General features: G+C 40.9%; 2 protein-coding genes across 8 annotated transcripts in view; both read left to right on the top strand.

The window, feature by feature from the left end:
• Positions 1-17,676, top strand: part of LOC137145697 (DNA repair and recombination protein RAD54B-like) — an 85,000-nt gene that overhangs the window by 29,179 nt on the left and 38,145 nt on the right. The gene's annotated exons all lie outside the window — the stretch shown is intronic.
• Positions 3,384-17,676, top strand: part of LOC137145656 (fibrinogen silencer-binding protein-like) — a 30,875-nt gene continuing 16,582 nt past the window's right edge. The window contains exon 1 of the mRNA XM_067536539.1: positions 3,384-3,899. Within this exon, the coding sequence (XP_067392640.1) occupies positions 3,529-3,899 (371 nt within the window). The 5' untranslated portion in view covers positions 3,384-3,528. The remainder of the gene's footprint in view (positions 3,900-17,676) is intronic.

Here is a 17,676-nt window from a genome sequence, read left to right as displayed (position 1 = left end):
GAGGCAAGTTCCTCACACTTGTCATGGAAGTACAAGCTCTTGCCTTCTCTTCAGTGGCACTATCCAGGTCAGGCCACCAAAAATAGCTTCGTGCCATTTCTTTCATGCGCACTATTCCAGAGTGACCTGAATGTAGCTGTTCTAACATCTGTGATCTCAGTAGTGGTGGAATAATGATGTGCATCCCCCACAACAAGCAACCAGAATGGATTGATAGCTCCATCCTCCTGGACATGTAGGGAAGAAGGTCAGGTAAGACTTGAGAGTCCCGTAGAGATGTTCCATGTATCACTAGGTCAATAACTTGGGACAGTACTGGCTCAACGCAAGTTGCCTTCTTTACTTGAGTAGCAGTGATGGGTGTGTTGTTCTCTACCTGTTCAAAGATGAAGATTTCTTTCTGGCCAATATCTTGATGTTTAATTGGTAAAGGCAGCCTTGAGAGACCATCTGCATTGCAGTGCAGAGTGGATTTCCAATATTTGATCTCGTGTGTGTGTGCGGAAAGCAACAATGTCCATCATTACATACGACTAGCAGCCAATGGTGGAATGCCTGTGCATGGTCCAAAAGTTGATGTTAGAGGTCGATGGTCAATGAGAAGCGTGAACTTCCATCCAAACAGGTACTGGTGAAATTTCCAAATTCCAAAAACGATTCCCAGTGCTTCATGTTTGATTTGGGCATAGTTATTTTCTGGTTTGCTTAAGGTGCGTGAGGCAAAAGCAGCGGGTCTCTCCTCTCCCGAAGGCATAATATGTGACATGACTGCTCCCACTCCGTAACGGAAGACATTGCAGGCCAACTGTAGAGGTAAGGATGGATCAAAATGTGTCAGCACGTCTGAATTTAGCAATGTGCGTTTAGCCTTGTTAAATGCAACATCACAGGTTTCAGTCCACTTCCAGACCACCTTCTGTCAAGGAGTTCATGTAGTGGTTTTAGTAGTGTTGCTAACTGTGGAATAAACTTTCCATAATAATTCAATAGCCCTAAAAAAGAGTGAAGTTGGCTTACGTTTTGAGGAGGTGGAGCTTCCACAATATCCTTGACTTTTTGCAGGAGCCTTACGAAGGCTAGTAGCATCTATGATATGTCCCAAATATTCAACAGAGGGCTGGAAGAATTCACATTTGTCTTTGCAGACTCATAGACCATACTCTTCCAGTCTTTGTAGGGCAGCCTCCAAGTTCTTAAGGTGATCATCCTTGTTCTTGCCAGTGACCAGGATGTCATCAAGATAGCAGTGGACTCCTGGCAAGCCACTCAAGATCTGGTCCATAGCCCTCTGGAACAAAGCTGGAGCAGACGTTATTCCAAAGGACAAGCAACATAATCGGTACAGCCCTTTGTGTCACAACAGTCAAGAGCTCTTGGGACTTCTCATTGACGTGCATCTGTAAATATGCCTGACTCAGATCAGTCTTGCTGAATTTTTGTCCACCAGCCAAGCCAGCAAAGAGGGTATTGCCCTGCACACAACACTGGGTTAACAGTGACCTTAAAATCCCCACAAATCTGAATGGAGCCATCTTTCTTCAATACTGAAACAAGTGTGGTTGCTCATTGGCTGTGGGTAACTGATACTAGGACTTCATTTTTGACCAGGAACTCCAGATCCACTTCAATTTTTGGGCTGATGGCATATGACACCATTCTGACTTTCAGACATTTTGGTTGGCTGTCAGGCTTAATGTCCAATTTCACAGTGATTCTCTTCATATTTTCCATGTCCTTTCCAAAAACAGCAGCATGTTTCTTTAATACAGCTGTCAGGCCTGTTTCTTCTTTAGCCATCCTGTGCACTTCTGCCCAGTTCAGCTGGATCTTCCTAAGCCATGACCTTCCCATTAAGGCTGGGCAATTTAGCAGTCTGTCCATTGAGCTCCACCTTAACATCAGTAGTGCCCAACATGGGTATGGCTTCTCCAGTGTATGTCTTCAGAACAATTTTTGTCAGCTTAAGTGGGAGATGCTTTAGCTTCTCCTTATACACAGTGTCTGAAACCAGCGAAACTGCTACGTCGGAGTCCAGTTCCATATGTGCAGGTCTACCTTCCGACATATGGATTCATGTGAGCCAACTGCCCTGAACAAGACATCGAGTGGCACTTTTTCTGACTGGGTGTCACTTTGATCATCCTGAGTCTGCTCTACTGCATGCAGATTTTCCTTTTTGGTCCACCAGACAGCAGACTTCTTTTTCTACTATTTGCCTGTTCTGTTTGACTCTTTGAGTGTGCCTGCAAAGAAAAGTAATGTGTCCATTTTTCCACACTGTCAACACATTAGGTCTTTACACCAGCATTCCAATGCATGGTGATGCGGCTTTCCACAGCGGTAACATTCCCGGCTCCCCACTGTCTTTTGGGAGGTTCTTGTGACATCTTATGCACTCTGGTCGATGCACTGAGCTATTAGGCTTCCTTTGCGACCAATTCTATAGAGATTGCAATTTCAATGGCCTTCTGCCAGATGAGCTAGGAGTCTGTCAATAGGTGCTTCTCAATTGCTTCATTGTGCAGACCACACACTAACCTATCACATAGGGTGTCATTTAACACATCATTAAATTCACAGTGCTCAGCAAGCTCCTTCAGAGCTGCTACAAATTGCACAATTGTTCTACCTTCTTGATTCCTTTTGTGGAACCTAAGTCTCTGCAATTATCAGCAGTTTTGGAGAAAAATGTGCCTCCAGGATTTTCACAGTCACTGTAAGATTTTTGTCTCTGGCTTATCAGGGTGCACTAAACTGTGCAATAAAATAGAAGTTTTAGCTCCTACAACACTTAAGAAAATGGGCATCTTCTTTGCATCTGTATTTTCATTTGCAATAACAAAAAGCTGAAAACGCTCAGTATGTGAGTTCCATTTCTCTAGAGTCTCATTAAAAGGTCCCAGGGGCCCCGTAAGCTGCCTCTCTTTTTCCCCCCCCCCTTTTCTCTTTGTCTTTTATTCGTGTGTGTTGGGGTCGTTCACACACAATTGCTGGTGATTTACATTCACTAGCACTGCTTTTGTTTCTTCCCCCTGCCCAGTCTGTCTGCTTCACTTAGGTTAGAACAAAGCAGAGCCTGTTTTAGTTTCAGTTGGAACCGTCAGTGTAAACAGCCGAGCCCCCCAAAACAGCAAAAAGGGTTTTTTTCTTATACTTTTTTTTTTTGCCAGTGCAGCAGAGGTCGATCCCATCCTCTGTCACCGCTTTTGTTATGTGGAATCTTTTTTAATTGCTTGTATTCAAAGAGAGAGAAAACAGTACAGGAACACAGAGAGATGCAACACAGGGAGCATCTTTATTGAACTAACACTAAAACCAGCCAGGACTGGCTGAGCTATCCCCTAACAGTCTAACTCTATTGCTATGGCAACAAGCTAAGCTCTGTTGCTACGGCAACCTAGGCAATTAGGCAAGACACAAAATACACAACAAGCCTGATCTTTTTCTGTTTGTGAAAAAGAGCTGAGCAGAGCTAGGGACTGACTGCATGGTGATTTCAGAAACTCCCTCCTTAATTCAGAGATAACAATGGTTGGGAATGCTAGATCTTGTCATTTTACCTTATCTGACAAGCTTGATTTGCTAAAGCTTGTGAAGCCGTATGTTAAAATTCTTGAAGAACATACCAATAAGCATTCAGTAATAGTGGAAAAAAACAAATGCTGGGATATCATAGCCGATAATTACAATGCCATGGGAGTAGATCGCCCTCCTCGTACTGCACAGGGCCTGCGCATGCTGTACAAGAGACTCAAAGAATATGCCAAACGGGAGCTATTGCAGCAAAAGGAGACCCATTCAGATTATAAAAGCAGCATTTCTGAGCCAACCAAGAAAGTTGTGGAGATGATTCCACAGATTTCCAGTGTGTGTTTAAGAGACAGGAGCAGTTTACAAAGGTGAGATACTTTTTACTTTCTTATTAAATTTAAATTATGACGCCTCCTGTCATTCTATAAGGTTTATTCTTAACTTGAGTACAGTGTCCAAAAGCAAATGCCCACAACAGAGTTAAAAAGGATTGGACACAATAGTAAGATACTATTTCCTTTGTTTTAAGGTGACTTAACATTTATTCAATTTTCAGCTGTGTTTCAAAACCTGTTTCAGTATCTTGTGTCAGACTCTGGAAGACAAGAGTTAAGAGGGAATCATAGAGAAATAGTAACTCCAACCTCTACCCCCTTTCACCTTTTAAGAGGCAGAATATTCAAACATCGGCAAAATGATGGCTATTCTCTTCCATTTCAGGTAATACTGCAATCATCTTGCTGCATATAAAACTATTACCAGTTTACATAAGATCCATATAAAGTTCAAGGACCCAAGAAACCTATGTCTGTTTGTATTATAAATTATTCTACTAGGCAAATATTGAATATGTTTGTATATTGAATATGAACTGAATCCAGACCTTAAGCATTTTTATCTTCACACAGTACAATGCCTTTTACAATACAAATAGATTTTTACAATCTACTTTTCCTTCACTTGCTGACATTTTCTGAAACCAGAGCAAAGGTCATTGCAATATAAACTGTAAATAACAATATATGTATGGTATGCTAGGGAGTTTGTAAGTATATATACAGAGATTGGGGAGCTACAGAATCAAAAGGTTGTTTGTTTGTTTTTTTTGGTAGTTCTTTTTAATGCTCCATAAAGTGAGACTGTCTAGATTTGAGCCAGACATAGTAAAAACAGGCAGCGGGCAAGCTTCCCCATGCAGCTCTGCTATTGCCCCTCAGATCAGACTTGCAACACACTACTGGTACACTATTGGTCTTTTCAGAATCAGAAATTGCCAGGGTCAGATTTGGCTGGATGCAGATATTTTAAACTAACAAGGAAAAAAGTAAACTTCCTCCACGACCCAGAAATCATGTTAAAGCTACACTTTTTACATTCTTTTCACTAGTGGATTAAAATAATATATGAAGCTGGTTTCCCATTAATCAGATACTGCTTATAGTTGGTTGGTGCAACCACTAAGTGTTCTCTAGGGGAAGCTGGCATGTACACACATGGAAAGTTTGATTTATGGTGTCACTGACTGAATTGAATGGTAACGATTGTCTAAATCCTAATGTGCCAGATACTGTAAAATAGTGGTTGTCAACCAGGCCTAGCGGGTACACAGAGGTCTTCCAGGGGGTACATCAACTCATGAAGATATTTGCCTAGTTTTACAACAGGCTACATAGAAAGGACTAGCAAAGTGTATACTGTGCAAACTAAAAGTGCATACTGACAATGACTCATTTGTGCTGCTCTGTGTACTATTCTACAGTAAGTGTCACACTGAAATGGAAGTACAGTATTTATATCCCAATTCATTTATTTTATAATTACATGGTAAAAATGAGAAAGTAAGCAATTTTTCAGTAATAGTGTGCTCTGAGACACACTTGTATTTTTACATCTGATTTTGTAAGCAAGTAGTTTTTAAGTGAGGTGGAACTTGGGGTATGCAAGACAAATCAGCCTCTTGAAAGGGATACAGTAGTCTGCAAAGGTTGAAAACCCTTGCTCTAAAAAAATAACATGCTCTGGTGGGGCTTTGGTGTAAAGAAATCTGTAGCACCAGCGCAGCCTAGTTGCTACTGGTGAACGCCCACATAGGTACAATTCAAAAGGCCTTACAAAAAACAAAACCGCCTTTTTAATTAGATACAAAAGTCGTGATGTCTTGATCATCATCTCTTGTAATGAAAAAAAATTAGTCTGAGAGCTAGAGATGTTAGATGGGCTTGGTGGTTAATGGTGGTTTTCATGCATAGCATGATCAAGAGCTAGTGATCTCCATAATTTGACTCCTGCAACTCAAACATTTTTGGACTCTTTCAGGACTCTTGAGAACACTGAATTTGTTGTATATTTTGTGTCCTGCCTAGCTTTCTGTAGCTTGTATTTTGTGTCCTCCCTAGCTGTTGCCCTAGCAACAGAGCCTAGCTTGTTGCTCTGGAAATAGAGCTGGAATATTATGGTATAGTTCAGCCAGTTCTGGCTGGTTTTAGAGTAATTGAAATAAAACCCTCTCTGTGTATGTTTCTCTCTCCTTGTGTCTCTGTCTGCTGGTTTCTCTCTGAATGCAAGTAACTTCCAGGGATCCAAACATAACAAAATTGATGCTCAGAATGATTTTCCCTAATTATACCAGTGAGTACACTAAGTATTGGAGAAATACTTTTAAAACAATTTATGCAAAATGCACTATTATTTTGTATTCCTTCATTTGAACCCTGAATTACATTGTCTCCCCCCTCCCCCCGGCCTCCCCAACCCTGAGCAACCATAACCAGTTTTAGCCCATTACAATATGCCTTAACTTTTGGAGGTAAACATAAGTAGTTGATAAAGATCTAATATCACCTGGTATCTGGTAAGAAATTCTTAGTTCAATTTTATTAACCAAATCCTGTGAATCATGGGTGCCTCAGGAGTTATGAATACCTCCCCCATTATGGTAACTGTTGTTTTCCTTTCTTTCAGTGGAATTGGCAGGAGTCCCATTGTAACTGCCCGAGAGGAACTTCTCTTATTACAGTTCCTTCTTTCTATTTTCACCTTCTGCCTTACAGATCTTTAGCTCTTAAAAAGCTAACTAAAACTAATCCGCAGGTTTGAGTCATTTAAAGACTTGGTATTTTGCTAGTGTCTTTGTGGGATTCACAGTAGCAGGTCAGGTTTGATTTCTCACCATTAGGCTGCTCTAGACCATATCAACACCCACTCTACTTACCTCCCCTTTATGGGCGCCTCTCTTTCTCTTTAGCTTGTTCTCTTAACCTCACCTGCTTCTTCTGATACTTGTTTCCATCCCTTGCCTCAGGCTAGGAACAGTGAATAAGGATGAAGAAAACCTCATTAGGAGCTGAAGCTTTGAGCAGGGAGAAAAACAGCATGTAGCCAGCAGTGCGGAAGAGACTGGCAGTACTTGTCAGTGGGAATGGAGCTTGATGCTTTGTGGCTGCTTGGAGAGGGAACCTTTACTGGTGGGAAGGCTCAAGAGGGAGGTGAAGCTTTTGGGCAAAGTGAGAGGGAGTGAAGTATTATATTTATTATAGGTGGAGCAAGAAACAGCACCCATACTTAGGATTGCCCAACACTTCTAATTTTAAGATCCTGTTTTCAGTTATTTATAACTTTTGCCAAACTTTAATTATTATTTGAGTTCAAATTTCCCTACCAGGTACTTGCCTTGGGCTGAATTTTTTTTATTTCTGTGTTTGTACAGTACCTAGAGTACAAATAATCATTTTTACTGAGAAGCTCTACTGCCTCCATGCTTTGAAGCAGGAGGGTGAAGCTGGTGTCAGGGATGTGGCTTTTGCCATCCTTGTGAAAATTCACCCAAATTTGGCTATGTTAGGATCCTCTGAAAATGTATTTGCACATATTCAGTAGAGGCTTGTTAGTGCCTGGAGCCTAATTCACTGAAAATTCCGTCTGGGCTTGTTCCCATCTGAAGCTGCAGGGGCTGAGTAGGACTTTCTGGGCAGTTGCTCTTCAGAGCTATCAGGAGATGGCACAGAAACTTGTATGAGTCTTTTATGCTCTCAATACTCTGCCTGCTGGCACCCAGGCAGCAAGGAGGAGGAGGAAGGTTTCTGGATAAAATGCGGAGGAGTGAGAAGCTGGACCTGAGTGATAGTTGGAGATGGTGGGGGAAGCAGGAAGGAGAGACTGGGACGTGGAGAAAGGGGGTGGGGAGGGGAAGCCTATGACTGAGTGAGAGAAGGACCAAGGGGCAGAGGGTTAAGAGTTGAGAAGGTCAAACTTCTCAGGGGAGAATGGGACTGGGACAGAAAGGTCTGTAACCACTAGACTACACTCTTCTTAAAACCTGAAATACAACCCAAAATTCTGGCATTTCAACATTCTTGTGCTATCAGGAAATATCTGGGAAACTGTCTGAAAAAATGTTTGCTTTATTGCCTCCTAGTGACTGGCCCACGTACAGGATGAAAACCTACTATGTCTATCATTTACTCTGTTAACTCAAATGGCAGAGGTCTGTGCTGTGGATCTAAGAGTTCCAGCTCTAGTGGTGAACAATGTTGGTGGAAGTATTGTTCCCCCCTGCTGGAACTTTAGGTTTTTTTAGTTTGCTTTTCTAAAAACATAGGAAATAGCATACAAAAAGAATGTTATGGTTGTAAAGTCAAGCACTCAAAAGTTAGAAAATAAAAGAATTAAAGCCCATGCAACTTTAATTGTCCTCCTGGTCTGCATGCATTATAATGCAGTCTTTAATTACATGATCACATATTATTTTTCCTGCAGGACCCCTGCCACATTCAGTGCACAAAATGGACACTGCTGAAGGAATTAATCTGAGCTGTTTATTGAATGAGGCAGTTGTCAGTAGGACCCCTGGCTCATTTGTTGTACAAGTTGTAAGGTGTGTAGTGTATGAGGCAGGGTATTGCATGAAGAGAAAGGATGTTTTCATGGTTAAGGCAATTGAATCTTACCCTTGAAAACTGGACTCTAGTCTTGTCTGTGCCACAGAGGCCCTGATCCACCCAGGGATTTAGGTGTTGTGACAATCAGCACTGCAATGTTTGACTTTCAGGTGCCTAGAAAATCATTGTAATCACAGGTACACACAAAGCCAGAGTTAGACGCCTAGGCTCCCTATACAATGCATGGGGAGAAATAGCTGCCTAAGAATGGAATCTATAAAAGTTAGTACGCTAGACGGGGAGTTGTCAACATATCTCATTGGCTAGTTTAGGCAAGAAGATTGTGGCCTAAGCCTGCCCTCATGCAGTTAGGTACATAAATCTCAACTGCAGGGGGTGCCTATCTCTGCGTTTCACAGCCAAGAGTCCCTTTCTTGGAGTCAGGCCGCTTAGTGCCTAAACAAGGAATGGAGAAGAAGGTGGAGGTGTCTCCTTTATAACTTTAAGTTCAGTGGTTATAGCACCCACCAGGCGGTGGAAAACCAGGCTTCAGTTCCCCCTTCTGTCTGGGAAGAAAGGATTTGAACAGGGGTCTCCCACCTTTAGGATAGGTCCCTAAACACAAAAATATGGGATATTCTGATGTGGACTTCCTCAGTCTCTCCTACTGAAGCTGTTCCACTTTGAATAAATAATTAAAAAGTCATTGGGACAGAGTGAGAGAGCGAGACTGATTCTATAGCTTGGTGGTTAGGGCACCCACCTGAGAGGTGGGTGACCCAGTGTGTCTAGTCTCCCTGTTTGAGTCCCATAGGGAAGATAGTCAGAGGACTAACTCATTTCCCCTGCTTTGTGGATCGTGCAGGGCTGAGGTGTGAGAGAGATGTCTTCTAGAGTACGGTTGGTAGTGTACATGCTCAGAGTGAGAAACATAGGCACCTAGGATATTCTACAGTAAAAGAGTTACTTACCAGGTGAATATAGGTGCCTATAGGATTAGGGAACAACTGAAATGGGGGATTTGTGGATTGCAGTGACATCTAAAGCTGGGACTTAAGCACCTAAGTCCCTTTGTGAATCTGGCCCAGAGTTCTTATGTGATGCTAGGCAACTTGCTTAAATTAAACTTTTCACAGGTTGCCAGTAACTGTGTTCCTCATTTTCTGGGTGCCCAAGTTGAGATAGTTGGGACTAGATTTGCAGAAGTGCAGAACACTCACAGCTGAAACTGAAGACAACAAGAGCTGTTCTCTAAAAAAATAAAGTGCTATAAAATGCTATAAAACAAATGCTAAGTTCTGTAAACAATCAGCTATAGGTAGGGCCCTATCAAATTCATGGCTGTGAAAAATGAGTCACGGACATGAAATCTGGTCTCCTCTATGAAATCTGGCTATTGTAGGAGGGTAGCGGTATTACCACCCTTCCTTTTGTGCTGCTGCTTGTTGCAGCGCTGCCTTCAGAGCTGGACTCCTAGCCAGAAGCCACCACTGTGCGGCCACCCAGCTCTGAAGGCAGCACAGAAGTAAGGGTGACAATATTGCAACCCACACAAAATAGACTTGCAACCTCCTTTTGGGTTGGGACCCTCTGTTTGAGAAATGCTGCCTTAAGTACTTTGTTTATATTTTACATACATATTCATACTTTGTGACAACACCAGGACATTAAAGATTTAAAAATTGCTATGACATTTACCAAAATGAACCATGAATTTGGTAGGGCCCTAGCTGTAGATCCTCAAATTGGGCATCCAAAATTGGTAGACACTTTTGACCTTAATTTCCTGTGCCTCAGTTCCCCATCTGTAAAATGGGAATAATAATAATAATAATAACCACTTTCATGGGAGTGTTAAGATAAATTCATTAATATCTGTGAAACACTCAGATACTGTAGCCATGAGAAGCATAGAAAAGTTAATGAGGAAATTAATAATTCTGTCTTTAGATCAGGGCTTAAATAGAGTGCAATAAAAATATGACCTTGGGCCACACATTCAACAAGGCAGATAAACCAAAATAATGATTAGCTGACCATTAAGTAAACATCATCCATCCTGTGCACTGAAGAAGAGAGGGATCCTGTGGGGAAAAAATAGTATGTGATCGTGTAATTAAAGACCATATCATAACGGATATACAGTGGCGGGGGGGGGGGGGGGGGGCAATTAAGAGTATATGGGTCTTAATTCTGGTACTTTCTTAACCTTCTTAGCTGACCAGCCTTTTTCCCTGTCTGATTTTCCACCTCTATTCCATGCTGTGCTTCTTTTGCTACCTTACAGCTACTCAGATCCTCTCTGCCTCATGGGATAAGGACTTGCTGCTAGGTGGGTAGAGTAAGAGGCTAAAACATGACTGAGGCTTTTATATAACATTAGTGAATCTGTTTGTGAAAGTTGGGGGGGGGGGTGGTACAGCTGTTCCTCGGGCCCAGGCTCTGAGGAAGGCCACAGCGCCTTAGTCTAATGCAGGGAAATAGCTAGCGGTCGGTGAGTCTTTAGCCCTTGGCCCCTAGGTGGAGCAGAGCTGACAAGTAGTCTGTGGCCTCCTGGTTTTTTTCATTAGTTTTCCCCCGTAATCAGTTGTACCCCGGGCTCAGTGACTCCTCCCCTTAGGCTGGGTTTCCAGGTTACTTCCCAGGTTATAAATAGTACAGACAGATTTAGGTAACTACTAACCTAAGCTGTTAGATTCAAACTGTGAGCTAAAAGATAAAACTTGCTATATGCTACATTCTGCTTGAGCCATCCAATCACCTAGTTATCTTTCAGCTTAGATACATTGACACAATAGGATATGAACATGCTAAACTGAAAATATGTTACTTGCTTTATGGCCATAAGATTTTTCCCTATGAAATTTTGCCATTATCAACCATTATAATCACATTATAACTTTGTAAATGAAAATAAGGTAAATTCATTAGGTTATTCTGAACTGATGAGTGTTGATACTGGACACTTAGTGATCAACGTGGACACCAGTGAGACACAGTATGCCCAATTTGCAGATAAATAAGGTTTAATTTGCAAGGTTTTTTATAGATATACTAGTTGAATTCAAAGCCTAAAATTAACTAAAATATATCATACTCACTAAGCCTGGAGAGCTAAGCAGTCTCTCAGAAGGCTGTATACAGGAATGGCTTTCTTCAGGGGCCCCGCCAGGGAGTCAGTGGATCTTCTGGTCCAACCGGCAGTACCTCCTGCAGAGTCAGGTGTTGATGGAGCGCACCTCTTTGTCTAAATAGTGACTTTATACTTTTTTATAAACAGCTCTCACTTAATTACTTTTCTACTTATTATTATATATGCTAATTACCTGCATTGAATTTTACTTTTAACTACATTTTATTTTTACCGTGATAATCGGGGTCATCAGAACAACGTTGGTGATAGGAGGGGCGGTGTAAAAATATGCCCCTTGACAATGAAACTGTGTACCCTCAGATGTTCAAGGATAATTTGTTGTTCCCATCACCGTTATCTATTTTCAGCTGCAAGCATACATGTTGTGTATTTTGTCTTATGTGCCGTGGTATTCAGAAACTCAAACATCTGCAAAGTTATTCACTAGTCCGATTCATTTCTGCCAACTGGAAGATGTCATGCTACAGGGGTCAGAATAGCCAAGCAAGCAACTGAAGCTATGCTAGGCTGTAGGACAGTGGTCAAGCAACTCAAATTGTACTGGGCCTCCAACATTCCTCTCCTTGGTGGCCACCATAACTTAATAGGCCACCACGACAACTTCTTGATTCACACGGCCGACTATGGGTCAAGGCACCCCAGCCAGGGTCTGAACGATTAACGTCTTCTCATCGGCAGGATATATTGCAGAGCGCTGCCTCACTTGTATACAAGGGTCTTTTAGTTTTTTGAGTTGCTTTAGGGATCTTTTAGTCCACCAAAAAATCTTGCTGCAGCCATTATACAAGCTGTTTGCAACACACACATGAGCACAATGGGATGCAATGCTAGATTTAAAATTTTGATAGCAGTGGGGGATCACCCCAGTAGGGTTTCCCACCCAACTGTGCTTTGTGGCAACTTTTGCAACATTTAGGACTTGGATTATTTTAGTTGTATTATGTTTGACTATTAAATTTACAGTCTTTAATTGTTTTTGAATGTGTGTAAGCAGGGTTATTATGTTTGAATGTGTTAGTATGCGTTGTATTAAATTAGTATTGACTTTTAATAGCACAGATTGAACATACTTTACAACATTAATATTTACTACTACTAAATGAAATATATTTTTTGATACTTTATAAACTACATTACATAATTTTAATACAGCAACATTGCAATAACATTTGTTTTGGGCAGGATTAACATTTTTTTAAATAAATGTTATTAATTACAACTTGGGTACATTGCGTGCGTACACAAACACAACTTTGTCCAATGTACACAATGGTAGAATTAATGCTATTATTGGGTAACAAAGCATATTGACAATTTTATATATTTAATTTTTTTTTTAGAAGGTTATGTAAATTGTCAGTGTTTTTTTATAGATATATTTTAGTTTTGATTTTAATATTGCTTTACGTGTTCAGCTTTGTCAACTAACTAACTGAGGATTTTTGGTTTTTTTAATTTTTATGTTAGATGTTTAATAGGCCATAACACTCCAGTTTTCATTGACGCCTAGGGGGACTACTCTCTGTATGTTTATGATGTGAGCAGCATATATTGTTATTACATACACTGTAATTACTTAAGCATGGGAATTTACTGTGAAATTTAACATTTTTTACCGATGACTTATGGCTCTTTTTTGGGTGATGGCATTATTTTAAAATTTTATATTTTATTAGGTAGGACTTCACTAAATCCTTGTTGGATGATACTATTTTTTGAACCCAAAGTTGTGCTTGTGTGCAACCTAAAGTTTTGGAGGTAGCATTTATTATGGTTTTTGTGAGGTTTAATAGGCTTAGGTGTGCTTTTTTATTGTTTATTTTTTAGGGTACTAATATATTTTTAAGTAACTTTTTTTTTTATATTTTAAGGCTGAATGTGTGTGTACTATGGGATTTGATAGGGCTTCAAGGCTTTTGCGTAGGATGTTTAACTTGTTTGTTTGTCAAAACGTTTTTATTAATTGCATTTAGCACTCTTGGTGATGCTCTTATACTTTTTTAAAATACTTTTTTCATGTTTCGCTTGGGACATGCATGTGTGTTAGTGTTGTGTGTTACCCTGGTGTCCATTCAGTGCAGCTGTTTTTGTACTAGGGGTGTTACAGACGGTGCACACTGGGGATGTAGGCGGGATATATTAATATTTTGTGTGCCTATATATTCTTTCACAAGGTGTACCTTTGGGGTTTTCAGTACTTGGCTTTTATATATTTTTTTTAACACTAAGTTTACAACGTATTTTCTGGGCTTGGGAGCACAATGTACAACTACACTTAGATAGGTGTTTATGTACATCACTACTCTTGCAGAGGGATTTACTAAAATTTATTGTGGGTAGTATACTTTTAATTTAGTAACATTTTGGTATTTTTAGGTGGAATATTTTCATATAGTAATAGCTAAAATCAGCTTTGTTATAAAGTACTTTAGATCAATTTTGACACCATAAAAGTGTGTTGTTCTGTGCTTTAATTTATTTTGTGTAAATAAATTAAAGCATCTGAGCCAGCTTTTGTAGGGGAGGGGGGGATACTTATTTTGGTGACATTAATTGTGAGTTGCCCCTTAAAATTACAGAAAGTTATTTTAAGCCCAAAGCATTTTTTCCAGCCACACAGTAGTGGGCAGGGGCACCATTCTACAACACCTGTCTGAGATTGCACCATTTTTCCGTTTACACTAACATAGCACAGAAGTCACACACAATAAAACAATAGCAAAAACACGATACAATTTTTTTTTATATTGCATATTTTGATTGTGCTTCCATTGCCGTCGTGGATCTCTGTAATATCTACAAACAAAACAAAAGCAGGATTTATAGACTTTATTATTTACAACATATTTAATTTTTATATTTGCTGTTATTTAGTGGCTTACTAAATTATATGGCATGATAGAGGAATTGTACTGTGGTATTTTATAATTTTTTTTGCCAGTAAACTTTATTGGTTTTGTTGAGAACTACATGAGTTGGCCGTCATTACACTTAATTTGCTATCCAGATATGCAGCAGTCACTTTGTAAGTAAATAAATTGAAATGGGCTGCAGCAAAAGGCTTGATATGTTATAATAACGGATTTTTTTAATTTAGAGTGGTTATTTATGGCATAATCAACGTGATTTAAAAATATTAATAACAGGCACTCTAAAGGATGCATCATGGGCCACAGGCTTCGTTGTCTTCACCCATCATTTAGCTATTGCTTTTTTGTGCCTTGAGCTGTGAAGAATGAAACTAATACAATGTTTTGGTTTTTTTATTTCTAATTTTTACCTGATATACAGTGGGGCTGGCTTTATTTATTATGAACACAGGTCCCATTTATTGTGGGCTCAAAGCATGTGCAAAATTCTTTGTAACTTTGTACAGCACTTGATTTTTAATTTTCCATTCTTGTGGTTTTAATATGGGGCCAAATTGCTGATTTATTTTCTAATATTTGTACCAAGTGCATTGGCCACTTGCTGATGTATGCGCATAAAATTTTGTAGCAACTGTGACTCATATTGATCAGCTAACAATTTGTGTTGGAGTTCATCTGGAGGACCATTTGTCCACCAGTGCTTGAAGGTTTTTATTCTACGTCTTGTCATAACTTTAAAGGGGGAATACCCATGGTCTGCGTCTGTTACTTTTAGAGAAATTTAGGGCAATTTGACATTTTAGTTTTTGCCTTGAGCATTGATTATTTTTTTTAAAGCCAATTTCAAAGGTTGATTAGTGAGTTTTACTGCTCTCAGACTTTGAGAATGGTATGGTATATGCCATCTTTGTTTTATGCCTATGGCTTTACAGGTGTATTTAAAATTTTACTAAAAGTGAGGATCATTATTACTATTTTTTTGGGGGGGGAGCTTCCATCTGGAGAGGATGTGATTTACTAGTATCTTAGCTGTGGTACGAGCAGTGTTTTGAGTGGGAAAGGCCTTGACGCATTTGGTAAATGGATCACTAATTATTAAACAGTAACAATGGCCTGTTTTACTGGTGGATAACTTTAATATAATTTAACTGGAGGCAACTCTAGGGTCTTTTAAGCTTTTGGTGGCCTAGTGGACCTTTTTTTTTTTTTTAAAGAAACATCTGGGTTGTTTACTACACTGGCTAGGCAATTGTTTACCTAGCGTTTTACATTTTGTTTTATTTCGGGCCACTATTTTACTATTTTTAAGTGGCTTAAAGTTTTTTATACCAATATGGCTATTTTCATGCACTGCTTTTATTAAATTATTTTGTTGTCCTGTTGAAACAATTTATACTGGTACTTTTTGATTTCTTTGTTTGGCCATAAGCAAACCACTTGAATGCTGTTCAATTTTTTACTCATTTACCTTCCCTTGTTGCAGCAGCTATTGTATGCTAGCATCACTTTTTTGCAAGGCTGCTAAATCTATAATGGGTACAGATTCCTTTTGGATTTTCCGAGCAACAGCTATTGGAGTGATTGGCATCTGCCATTTTGAACTTGTTTGTGCCCCCTCCTTGGCTGCTTTGTCTGCCTTATTGTTTTGCTATTACTTTTATCTTTTTATGGGCGGTGTGGTATAGCAACCCCCCTTGGTCTCGCCTGTTGGCAGCAGTCCCTTTGGCAGTGGGGCCTGAGGTAACTCTGCCCCCACCTGGTCAAGTCTTTTGTCTCTTCCCCTTGGCACCTCACACGTGTAGCATTTGATGCAGGCCTTATTTCAGGCCTGTAGAGTGTCCTTCAACCCCATGGGGGAGGGGCGGGTAGTCCCAGTCCGTGTATATGGCCCAGGGAGGTACCTTGCAGTGGCTCCTTCTCAGGGCTGTAGAGGTGGTGGTAAAGCCCTGGAGGATTGGAGAAACACTGGTCCTTCCTGCAGGCTGGGGCCAGGGTCTTTCCTTCTCTGCTTCTCCGGCTGCAGAGAAGCACTGTCTCTTAATCTGGAGGAATCTCTCCTGCAGCTGCCAAAACCTGCTGGCAGCTCCTGCTCCTGCTGGCAGCTCCTGCTCCTGCTCCTTCGCATTCCCCCGCCCTTTAGGAAAGGCAGAGTTTAAGTACACCTGGAGTAGCCCTTAATTGGGTCCAGGTGTCTCTAACTGACCTGCAGTAACCTCTCCTCTGCCTGCAGGGAAAAGGGCCTTTAGCATTCTAGGGCGGGACCTCCTCGTCAACCTCCTCCTAGCCCTGGCCAAACTGGCCATCTACAAGACCAGGGAGAGGAGGTTGACCGGGGGGTGCTCTGCAACTGTGGGGCCTACTTCCGTTCCCTTGTGTATTCACGCATCCGGGCGGAGTTACTCTGGGCAGCGTCCGCTGGCTCCCTTGACACCTTCCGGGAGCAGTGGGCGCTGTCCGGAGTTCTCTGCTCGGTGTCCCCTTCTGGCTCCCTTCATTTAAACCTGTGACCCTCATGTCCCTTCCTATTTTTTTTCATTAGTTGTCCCAAATAATCAGTTGCGTTCCAGGCTCAGTGGCTCCTCCCCTTAGGCTGGGGGAGGGACCTTTAGCAGTGCGTGGGCTGGCGCCCGCCCACTTCCTGGTTTGCAAATAGATATATCCTTTTGTAGCCATCTGGCCTGACTTTACCACAACTGGTATTTTTAGCAGCCAGATTGGAGTTTGGTGTTGCAGTCTGGCTTCCCATAATGCCTCAATTTTTTTAGTATGACAGATGGGTTTACCACCTAAGCTATGCATGTTTTTGTTTTTGTTTTTCTTTTTATATGGGCATCTAATTTAAGCATGCTTGTACAGCCCAGTCAGAGTCTGAGGCTATAACTACAGGGTATTAGTTCCAGCACCCATTAATGCAGCATGCACAGCAACAAGTTCAGCTGCTTGTGCAGAGTGTGGCGTGCAGCTTTTTGCTATAAAGATTCCATCTGGGTGGCAAATTGCTGCATACCCTGTTTTTGGAGATTGTTGTATTATGTAAGAGGATCAATTTACAAACTAAACCTCTGGCTTTTTAGGTAGAATTTCTATGGTGGCTTAGCCACGTACAGGCTGAAAAGGATTGGGAAGGACTGGTTCTATTGGAGGGAGAGGGCAGTTATGCTCAGCACTTGAAATTATCAGGGCATATGGGGCCTGGTTGGAAGCCATAGGTGGTTGGACTGCCACATTTTTATTTATTAAAGCT

Source organism: Emydura macquarii, unplaced genomic scaffold, assembly GCF_026122565.2.
Source record: "Emydura macquarii macquarii isolate MOO-44397 ecotype Brisbane River unplaced genomic scaffold, CSIRO-AGI_Emac_v2 contig_383, whole genome shotgun sequence".
Lineage (NCBI taxonomy): Eukaryota > Metazoa > Chordata > Testudines > Chelidae > Emydura > Emydura macquarii.
Note: the sequence above shows the minus strand (reverse complement) of the source record. Positions and strands in the feature narration are given on the sequence as shown.